This window comes from Gobio gobio, assembly GCF_949357685.1.
Source record: "Gobio gobio genome assembly, chromosome: 9".
In the NCBI taxonomy this organism is placed as follows: Eukaryota; Metazoa; Chordata; class Actinopteri; order Cypriniformes; family Gobionidae; genus Gobio; species Gobio gobio.
Window position 1 is genome coordinate 42629310 of NC_137115.1, and position 11682 is coordinate 42640991.

Here is an 11682-nt window from a genome sequence, read left to right on the forward strand (position 1 = left end):
TGTGTGTTCTCGTCAGTGCCGCCGCTCCCAACACACGCTGTGCGTAGGGCACCAAGTGCTGAGGGGGGCACCACAAGAAAATTCTCTCTCCACCCTAAATGAACTATTAATGCATCGTGTTTCCTTCAGGAGCACCAGTGAATGTTTCAACTTTTTTTTTTATAGTTGTGTTTGAGTCCCTCAATTGTCCTCAGTGTGAAAAGATGGAAATCATACAGACACTGCTGGAGAGGGTTCAAATTTGCAAAAGATGCTGGAAAACTGAAGAATTTGCAGCATCTGGAGGATTTTTCTGAAAATTGTTGGCCAGTTTAACTGCTCAGGACAAACAAGGGACTCAAGAACAACCATCACAAAAAAAAAATGTTTGTGGATCATCCAGGGAACGACACATTAGGAATATACACTTTTGAACGGGGTCATTTTTATAAATTCAGCTATTTTTTTGTCTTGTGGAAGTATCTTATCCAGGACAGTAAAAAGAACATGCAAAATGCTTGATCCACTTATTTTGTTAAAATAATTCACATTTTCTGCAAGGGTGTATTAACTTTTGAGCATGTAAATAGCCTATATCCATCCATCCATCCATGTGTTGTGCGTGTGCTTTGTTTTCATTAAATACTCTGTAATTTTATTTCAACTAGTGTTTTCAGAGTTTTGGTTACATTTTCTGAATCAGCAATTAAATTCAAAGTGGTCATAAGTGTGCAATGAATGTATAATTGAACACAAGATATCTGCGACTCAATTATATATATTTCACTTTTATTCATCACTTTACCAGCTTCTGGTCCGATGTCACTAATCAAAAAACCCTTCCCCTTCATAGGATGCCATCCAATTTAATGAACTCTTCTTCTCAACTCACGTATTCTCCTTCATGCTTTGTTATGGCTGTTTCTTTCAAATGTCAAGCTCGTCCTCTGTTGTTTAGTTCGGCATGTCTCTTTTTCTGCTAAAACCTGCTCAGTGATCTCATTTATTAAATGTCATGTAAGAACTGCGCTGGCGCAGGATGAGTGCTGTCAGAAAAATGAGGGTCGCGCGGGCCTCAGACGCCACATCCCATCAACATGTTCTAACTCTGAGCTATATGTTTTGAGCAATAGCATATGCTTCCTAAGTTTCGTGGCGTCAATATCCTAGGCAGACTTTCCCCGTGTAGCCTATTCACGATGCGCCATAGGTTTCCTAAAGATTATATGTGGTAAGATTATATTAGGCTACAGATCATGTCAGTACAGTCAGCTGGAATGGTGCTATTGATTTTGGCATAGATTGAAATAACCAGACCAGTTCTATTACATGTTTCTATTTTACATTTCCCGTTAAAATTTCGACAAAAAAAATCCGTGGTTGCTAGGACCACGTCGTACACTTTTTTTAAAAAACGGCCCTTTTCATGAACCATCTAAAAATACATAGGCTACCTATACAGTAAAACACCACCAGACTTACAAACAGGATTGTTACTGAAAGAAAATCAATAAACAACCTATAAAATGTAAGACCTTCATGTATGTAGGCTAACTAACTACAAAAATATATAAAATACGATGGTATCTATTTACAAAAAAAAAAAAAAATTCTTTCAGCAACGTCTTTTTACTATTAAACGGTAAAAACATTTTAGGCTACTAGATTTTTTCTTCGTCTTACAAACCAGCAACAATAGTTTTAGACTGTAAGAGTATAGTCTATAATTTTTTGTAGAATTTCAAAAAAAATTTGATGCAAGTAAATTATATGGCATACTTTTACTACGTTTAAAAACGATTTATTGTCCAGTAAATCTAATAGGCCTATATTTTACCTGCTATATTTCATGAGGTAACTGATAGCTACCCGATTAACACGTAGCCTATATTACTGTAGCATTTTTACATTCTTTTTCTATTAGAATGACTTTTTAACACAATAGTCCTCCTTGCTTAAAGTTGGCATGTCCGTCTGCAGAAGAATGTGACGCTAAGCATCTCTGCTCTCGTAAAATATCCCTTTCTCAGCAATAGGAGTCCGTTAGTGAGCAAAAACAACTTCGTGAACTTCTTCCACCCGGCGTTCCTGAAGACAACCTCCGCTGTGTTTCCGCGCGCTCACAATCCATTCATCTCGAGTCACATTTTAACACGGCACGGAAGAACAAATTGCGTCCTTGTGTCCGGTAAAACGATGACAAAATAGCGCGCCCCCATTTTCCGAGGATCAGGGTGTCCTCCCCTTCTGTCTGCTGAGTAGGGTCCACCTGTAAGATACTTCTTTTGAGGGGTGGGACCCCACCGGCGCTGTCACGAGAGGAGGCGGTCCGTGCACTTGCTTGGAAAAGGATTGGAAAAGTAAAGACCGTCTCCTGCGCTGATTGGGGGCCCGGAGGGGAGCGGGAGAAGGGCGGGAGGATTGCGCTCACGAGCCTTTGTGTTTCACTTCTAATATCTCACATATCAATAATTGAGCGCGCGAGCAGACGGACCCCACGCGCTATGTATTCTACTGCGCGCGAGCTCGGTAAGGGCCTTGATCCGCTTTCAGTCGGTTCTTCCACTACGGACTGAGAGGGGAACGAGGGGAAAAACTGTTGTAGTCTTGACTTGAACTGTTTGGAGGGACTTCGTTTTACAGTGAGGACAGGTTTGGAGTGATTTTGGTTTGGGATTTGAGCGGGCTGTGTCTTTGCGAGAAGACTGCTGTTAGGTGCGGAGTGAAGTTGGCATGATGTTGACGTTGGTGCTAGGCGCAGTGTGGTTAGTGTGCCACGCATACGCACAGAACGAGACAGAACCCATCGTACTGGAGGGGAAATGCTTGGTCGTGTGCGACTCAAATCCCACCTCGGACCCCACTGGGACGGCTCTTGGGATATCGGTGCGTTCTGGAAGCGCCAAAGTGGCTTTTTCCGTGGTGAGGAACACGAACCACGAGCCGTCGGAGATGAGCAATCGAACAATGGTGATCTATTTCGATCAGGTAAATTTGCACTATGGAAATATCCACTTCTTTTGTTTAATGTTACTTTTTACGCGGTAGCCGGTTGTGAATTTCGGAAGGATTTTGTCTCACGGTTACAAATAAAAACTAGGTCAAAAAAAAAAAAAAAAACCTTTAACTGATAGGCTATGTGTAATCTGGGGAGATGTCACATTTCCTTCCACTTCGTTAAAGGTCAATTACAGGCTAATGGCTTTTCAATTATATCTAATAGCCTGAACTTCTTTTTCGTGTCAGGAAACTATCCTCCATCTGCTCTTGTATATATAATGAATGACCAGCCAGTGTCCATCGTAAAACTTAAAGAGACAAAACTTAGACTAAAAAGGGCGATTTTTTAAGCGATATTGTTGCATGTTTGACTTCCATTCTGATCTCTGCATCATCCTTCAGGTACTTGTGAACGTTGGTAAAAGTTTCGATGAGGAAAGGAGCAATTTCTTCGCCCCGCGCAAAGGGATATACAGTTTTAATTTCCACGTAGTGAAAGTGTATAATCGTCAAACGATCCAGGTAAGTGCTCATCATACCTTAATTCTCACCCTTCTCTGATGTGTTCTGGTGCGCGTGGGACAGTAAAGCGTGTGCTGGAAAAAAATGTGCAATTTTCAGTTGTCTAGGGAGGAATGCTTTCTTTTATTCACTCAATTAGCACGAGATAACAATCAGCCCAAAATTTGGCGCGTAATCAAGTCTGGCGCGTGTTCAGGACCATGGACAGAGAACGCGCGTGACAGATTCGCCTCCTGTCTGCGCACTCAAAGCACATATATATATATATATATATATATATATATATATATATATATATATATATATATATATATATATATATATATATATATATATATATATATATGGCACATTAATTTGATATATGCTGTTTTGGTTAATTAAGGCGCAGAATCATTACACTATCGTGTCTCTCAGAGGATTCACAATTACATCCCGTTATTCCGCTCTGATCGGCGACTAAATTAGAAGAAGACAATAAATTTAAGCTGTGTATACGACACACACGAACAAATATCGAAATCAAAGCTCTCTAATCCAACTATTTAATTAGGACAAAAATACTCGAGAAAACACGTGACATGCATATATAGTCTTGCGTTGGAGGGCCTATTACAGTGCTCACTGGAATTACAAGAATTATTGATTCTTATACATTTATTTATACTTTTTTTATCAGATGTTTTTGCACAAAATCACGTGAGCAGATTGGAGCTGTGCATTAAGTGTGAAAGGCCAGACATTTGAGGACAGAACAGTGTTTTTTGTCCTAGCATATTGCTTTACAATAGATATTGTCCTAATAATGCCTAGTTAATTCCTAGTTAATGTGTCTAGAGCAAACAGAAACCATATTTATCACTTTTTAAACTTATCAATCTCTATAAGTGATTTAATGCTGGGTTTAGTAGACCATACTTATTGCCACTTTGTGCTCAAATTCATACATATGTTTGGCTAGAGTAACATACGTGTTGAAATTCTTTCTTTAGCTGATAGAATAAATATTTCCTTTGTTCTTTTATATACACTTCACACTTCAAAGAAAACATGAATTCCACTCTGTTGATCTGAGAGGGAGAAGCAGGCCTCTCTATTACCATGCAGAACATATAATAAACACACACACAACGGAACCATAAATAATACAGCAGCACACAAAGTATCTGTATGGATCTCAATGAATTGCTTGGAAGGAGAACTGCATGCTTTGGGTGTAAATGTAACTCTTATCAAATTTGATTGCGGTTTCTTTCAGCTTACATCATAGCTCATATTCCCACAGTCGATTTAATATTGTGTCACAGAGTACTGTACTTCAATACTAAAAAGACAAAGTCCATATCTTACAACACTTGGTATCTGATGGGGAAACGCTCCCCTCCCCCCCTCCCCTTTTCTAAATTCCGGTCTGGTTTAGGTGTCAAAATCTAATAGTCACATTCTGTATTTAAAATTCTAGTCCGTTGTTTTTATTGCAAGTTAATTGTATTATAAAACTCGCAAATATGATTTAGTTAACACTTATTATATTTTGTTAGCGTTGGGGATACTAACATACAGGCCGAGGAGTCTAGCACAATGCAGTGCAAATTGTCAGAGAAAGTTCTTTTCATGCAAAGCTTGGCGCAACACTTTTCAAAAGACAAAGCAGCAGACAGCCATGCATTTGAATATTGATTGCAGATATACTGCCCATATTTCGTGAAGCACAATTCTCTTTAAACCCGCTGATGTGACAGACGTTAATTAAGAAAATGACTCCCTGATCTAAAATAATGACCCTGTGAAAAGATATGACAAAGGAGGGGGGAGGCATTTTCATTTTTGTCGTCGCTCGTGTCCAACCATTATGCATTACTGAGACGGGCAAAGCGACACGCAGAGGGACTGAGAGAACGAGGGGGATGTCCTCCATCACTCCACAGCGTCATTTGGACAGGACGCTGTCGGTTCTGCTAAATGCAGCATTAAATTGCGTGTTGAGAGATCCGTTCACATTATCATCTATCATACAATTTGTATGTTCTACATGTATTTGAAGATTGAGGATGGAATTCGAATTACAGGGCCTCAAAGCTGGAGGTTTGTTTTTGGGAAGGTCAAAGTCACACAAAAAGGATATAAAGTGCATGATGATGTTCTCACTTGTCATCCTGTGAACAAATGCATGTTGAGGGTATGCTAGTGGAGAGCCTTTTGTGTTTTTGTTTTCTTCTGTGTGAGTGCGTTCTCATTGTGCAACAGTGCTTTTGCATAGTGATAGCCTCCGATTTTGTGTATCTGATGGTCAAAGGTGCCTTTCCAATAACCACAAACTCATTCCTCATTGCAGTATCAAATGTCATTTTCGCTCTTCTTCTGGCTCCGTCTGAGAATGGTTGGCATAGAAAAATAGACACAAATAAAGCAATGTGCCATTTTTATTTCTTCTGGCAAAGGCCCATAAATGCTTTGATCAACTTTTATGATTTCATAGGGAGCTGGCAACTGTACTGTCAAGGGGCTAGTCGGCTTGCAAATGAAAGGGAACAAGAGTGTATGGATTACATGTATTATTGTTGGTGAGAAGATTAAAACGGGCTCTGATTGATACTAATAATGTTATAGTTTCCTGTTGTCCAATTGGGGTTTTGTATACAAATTTTACTCAGCATAATTTTATTATAGTTTCTTGTTATTTTTTATATACTTTTCAGTTCCTATGAAGTAAAACTAGACAGAAGAAAGAGTATGCAGCAATAGGATGCTTCTCGCTAATCAAAATGCTTCCATGTTACAGGTGAGCCTGATGCACAACGGCTGGCCAGTGATCTCCGCCTTCGCCGGGGATCAGGACGTCACACGTGAAGCGGCCAGTAACGGCGTCCTGATTCAAATGGAGAAAGGCGACCGAGCATACCTCAAGCTGGAGCGAGGCAACCTGATGGGCGGCTGGAAGTACTCCACCTTCTCCGGCTTCCTGGTCTTCCCCTGTAGAGGAGGGGCACGCCACGGAAGGACTATTGCTCTTTAGCTCGCCGGCTTGCGGGAGATAGAAGGGGGCGGATGAGAGATAGAATGATAGCGAGAATGTAAAGAAAACATATAGGAAGCGAAAATTTAGTGTGGCAGGCTCTCAGTCGCACTCACTTTGCTCTGCTGCTTGACTACAGCTCTGGACAGCCAAAACTTTTTTTTTTATTATCCTTATGATAATTGAAATAATATGGAAAGAAAGCATACAGAGGATCGTAGCCCTTCCCACCCCCCTCTTACTCATCCCATCACAATCCACCCTCAAAAGTCTTCAGCTGCTTTAAGGATTGTCCTTCACATCTTTGTATATTCTTTCCATACGTATACATACTGTGAGTTTCAAAATGCCATTGTCATTCCTCTCAGTCCAGTCGCCCCTTCTTTCTCTGGCTTCCTCCAGCTCACTCTTTCTTGTCTCTCTGAGAAGGCGTCTTTGCTCTGTCATGACTGAAGGATCTCTGAATCCCCACAAGAAGACTGCATACTGGATATATACATATATAAATACATAAAAAAAAAGTTTCTATAGGATTATGATATACTCAATGCCTAAATGAATCTGGTCGACTCTCTGTATTTCTGTATTTCAGTGTTAATACTTAGTGATTGTGTGTGGATTTTCAGGCTGCTGTCCAACTACCAATGCTTCTTGTTTTTGTTTCGGTCAAAAATGTGGCTAAGATGAAACTATATCAGAAATACTATAAAGTACAAAGTTTTATTATCATTGATTGTAAGATATATGTGAATATTTAGCAGACAAAATCCTCCCTTTTAATCAATTAACCATTGTTTTTTTCTTTTCTTTGATTCAATAAAAATTAAATGGTACTTTTTATTTATCTTAATCTGATTCTGTGCCTTTAAATATTAAGATTGTCGCCTACAGGTTTTAGAGAGCAACAAACACTAATCATTTCACTAAAATGAAATCTGACAAAGCTCTCGGTGTGTGTGTGTGTGTGTGCCACAGAGACACAATGACACTCTCAGTGTGTCTCATTGAGCTCTCTCATGATGTAGATATGCTTGGCTGGTCTCTCTCTCCCTATTTCTGTCTCTTTCTCTCTCTACCGAGTGATTGGGGCTTCTCTCTGCTGCACTCAAGGCTCTAATGAGCTCCTGGGGGGAAATTAGCGCTTGCATAATAAGCAAACCCCACTGTTTACACAAAAATCATGTTGCGTACATCTTTCCTACTCTTTTTCTTTCATTTTTACTTTACTTTTTTTTTTTTTTTGCATTGTCCTTGAGGTATTTCATACCATGAAAGAGATTTTTAGTCCATGTGATTCTTGCCTTCGTTTGATGACAGTCTTCAACATCCCATATTTATTTTAGTTGTAACATACACAAGAGCTGTAACCAAACTAAAAATACTCATAATTGGACAGAAAGGTTGAAATGCAGAATAACAAACTCAAAAATGGAACCAAAGATGAACCCTCACTCTACCCTTCCAACATAGCAACAGGAGCTCAATGTTCTGACAGGCGACGCTCACCTCAGCACATTATACCACTATCTCTTCACAATTCGAAATAATGCGGCGTTTGAGGGCCTTCTCAAGAAAACGTGCTGCTTCGGTGCTCACCGTTCTGTGGATATGAAGAGGGTGAATAGACAAGTGTTGAGCTGTGAAATGTTAACAAAGCACCATAAGAGCCGTAGTGTCCCTGCTGGCCTGTGCCCAGACAGTACAGGCCCATTTAAAACCACTCATTAGTGTCTGCACACTTATCATTTGTCTGAGAAGAACTATGGAACGAGAGCTAAGGGGCATGTGGAAGTGAAAGGAAAAAGAGAGCTAGAAAAGGAAACATTTAACTTAGTCTGAGTGGAAATGATGGCATGTTGATGTTTAAGTGCAATTTTAATTTGATTTGTGAAGTTATGATTCAAGATCAGTCTTGTCTTTTCCATTTGTTTGAATTTTGCATTATATAAACAACTTCTTAACCCTCGCAAAGGCTGACATATAAAATAATAGTAGTCAGAAAAAAAAACTATTTTTAGTGGGAAGAGTTTATTGAAACTTTAGACGATGCAAAAGGAAATAATAATAAAAAAAAAGTGTGTTTTATGTTTTGTATATGGAAAAACATCCATTTTATTCAGAAACCCCAAACTGAGAAAAATTATGCAATTTTTTTATTTATATGGCCAGTAGGCTGTAACAGACTACTTTCATAACATGCATGTAATGTAAATATCAGTACACTCTACTATAATTTGTCTTAGTAAGACTATATTTAATTGGTTAGTTTTCTCATCAGATCTGTAGTTTTAATTGTTGGGGGAACTTAGTTGCTGTTCTAAGTCCTGTAAATGTTCATCTTCAAATATTAATTACAATGTAAACAATTATTACGTTTACTCAATACTCATTCAATCATTAAAGATGTCACAGCAAAAAGACACAAGGACCTGAAAAGTGGACATTTTTAGATACTAAAATACCTTTTACTTGCTACTTCTAAGTAGTAGGCGACTTGCTATGTTTACTTCTAAGGCCTTCTGAATGAGGCCTTAGAAATTAATGGGATAGTTCAACCAAAATTTTTTAATTAAATAAAAGCCTAAATTCAATCTGTTCATCATATAAAGCGATCATGTCTCTTCAGAAAATTTTGGAGTAAACCGCTCAATTCATATGGATTAGTTTCATGATCTCTTTATGAACTTTGCCTAAGCATCAAAGACAGTGTCAGTTGCGTAGCTGTCTATGGAGAGACAGAAAGATCTCAGATTTCATTAAAAATGTGTTCCAAAGATGAACTAAAGTTTTACGGGTTTGGAACAACACAAGGGTGATTTTTTTTGGGTGAAATAACCCTTTAAGATATCAAATATGAAAAACAGAAGGCTTTATAGGGGTATGACAGTTAGGCTACTCACTGTCAGTGCATAAACATGCTCTTTATCTGAATAAGATAGCCTACTTTATATGCTGAACTTATTACTGACCAACATTTATTAGGCTGTTAAATCAGCCATAAAAGTCATCAAACGAGAGCTATAGCCAATCATCTTGATTTATGTCGGCCTGTGAGCGCTGTGTTATGGAGTGGGGTCGCGAGTTCCACGCCAAATGTTCCTTACTGTGGCACGTGGCTGGCAGGTGCCTGGCGGGCGCGAGCTTGGTTCGTTGACTGGAATGAGGCGCGTCATCCATCTCTCCTGCTCTGACTAGATTACCGGTGACTTCGGCCTTCGCTCACTACGGAGATGAGAGAGCGGCCCATAACGACGAAAAACAGCCATATGGTGTCTCTCCTGCAAGTGAGTTCCCGTTTAAGATTGATTGTGGGGAAGATTGAGGTGGTTACACTTCCACGAAGAGGGAAAAAGATGGTGGAGTTATTTCATTGTTAAAGTGCAAAGGGTGTCTGGAAAAATGTACTCAAATAACGTTACACTGCAGCACAACGATGGCATTTGCAACGTTCTACACACAATAAGTCCGATTATTGCTAATAAACAAGAAATTAGGTTTGATGAAGATGTTTAGGTGACATGGTTAAATCCCTTCAAACCTGTTTAAAATTACTTGACGGCCATTTTGTTTATTGACTCTCTCTCTCTCTCTCTCTCTCTCTCTCTCTCTCTCTCTCTCTCTCTCTCTCTCTCTCTCTCTCTCTCTCTCTCTCTTTGTGGGTACTCTTATGCTGCCTTCACGTGCTATCGGAAATGTCCTAATTCCCACTTTAGAAGTCGTGATTACGAGCTTGTTGCATTCAAGTGCTTTGTTGTCGGAGTGAACAGGAATCATGGTGGACACCAGGTTATTCTTACCTATGCATTGGGAAAATCTTATTAAAAGCATCATCATTTGTAGTCTCCCATGCACCGACAACCATATAAACATTCCACATAGTCCGCTTTCTGCTGATTCTGTAATTTCAGTCAAATGCAGGCTATTTTCGCTGTGTACCAAACCAGAGGTGGACAAAGTACACAACTCCATTACTCGAGTGAAAGTAAAAGTATTACTGGTCAAATATTACTCTGTTACAAGTGAAAGTTGTTAAAAACTATTTTTACTTAAGTAAAAGTACAGAAGTACTTGCTTTTAAAAGTACTTAAGTATCAAAAGTAAATTTCCTTTTTTATGTCAATGCATTATTTTATTATTGTTGCATTTTTGTATAAATGCACGCTATGCCATGGTAGTTTAAGCCAGTTAGTGATGCTCCATATGACTACCTTGAACTAATTTAAATACTTAAAAGTTAGAAAGCTTTTTACAAAGCTGCTGTCACTTTAAGGCAGAATGCACAAATCCTACACACTGATACACATCCGATATTCCCCCAACTGTTTACGTTCACTTAAGACATAATCAACTTTGTTTACGTGAATACTTTCCAAAATGAAAATGTTTACATTTTGTGTGTATTGGTCTGTTTAAGTGAGAAAAAAACACAAAAGAAAGCTCTATTCAGTTCTCGTGCTCTGGCATCTCAAGGCCTGTACACACCGGGACGAATATCGTGCGCGCTTATCGCCAGCGTTTTTCGTGCCGTTTTTCGGCGCGTCTTGAGTGTTCACACCCAAGCGATTTTCACTGGCGCTGCGCCGAGTGAACGTACACATTCAGTCGTTGCGCTCCCGGTACAAAAGATGGTGCTGCGGCACTTTAAGCCTCTGACACTCGCTTGTCACACAGAAGGAGAAGAGAGACAGTATTTACGTGCTTGCCAAAACCATAGACATATTATGTATATGGACAAAACCACTCACACACTTTTTGCTAACTGGCAAGCAGCATTAGCTGTTCATCTTCTTCTTTGTCTACTTACTACTTCTTCGTCGTATCAATGTGTGCTCGGCAAGACCGTTTTGCGCTTGAGCGCCACCAAGTCGTGTTTTACTGTCACTTCAGCAGCTCCAGGCACGTGAACAAAAGCGCCGATCTCATTGGTCGGACAGTTTTTTACACGCCGCGTCAAAATAAAAAAACGAACCCGAGGCGTTTTTTTAAAAATGACGCTTTTACGCCTGGCGTTTTGCGCGTCGGTGTGAACACTCATATTGGCGCCCATTGTTTAGTCCCGAGGCGTTAAACGTCGGCGATAAACGCGTGCGAAAATCGTCCCGGTGTGAACAGGCCTTCAGAGGCACAAAAAAACCCCAGACTGAACTGAACTCTTTCATCATGCT

At 39.6% G+C, this 11682-nt stretch overlaps 1 protein-coding gene across 1 annotated transcript; it reads left to right on the forward strand.

Moving 5' to 3' along the window:
- Positions 1 to 2318: 2318 nt before the first annotated feature.
- Positions 2319 to 7457, forward strand: cbln1 (cerebellin 1 precursor). The gene is made up of 3 exons (XM_079825089.1): positions 2319 to 2967; positions 3382 to 3501; positions 6284 to 7457. The coding sequence occupies exons 1-3, from the start codon at positions 2713 to 2715 to the stop codon at positions 6515 to 6517; spliced, it is 609 nt and encodes a 202-aa protein (XP_079681215.1). The 5' UTR covers positions 2319 to 2712; the 3' UTR covers positions 6518 to 7457.
- Positions 7458 to 11682: the final 4225 nt, after the last annotated feature.

Bases quoted from the DNA above. Each gene is read 5' to 3' on its own strand.
- cbln1 (XM_079825089.1), top strand. From the start codon at position 2,713: ATGATGTTGACGTTGGTGCTAGGCGCAGTGTGGTTAGTGTGCCACGCA. The intron at 2,968-3,381 runs GTAAATTTGCAC...ATCATCCTTCAG, and splicing joins TGGTGATCTATTTCGATCAG to GTACTTGTGAACGTTGGTAA. The intron at 3,502-6,283 runs GTAAGTGCTCAT...TCCATGTTACAG, and splicing joins ATAATCGTCAAACGATCCAG to GTGAGCCTGATGCACAACGG.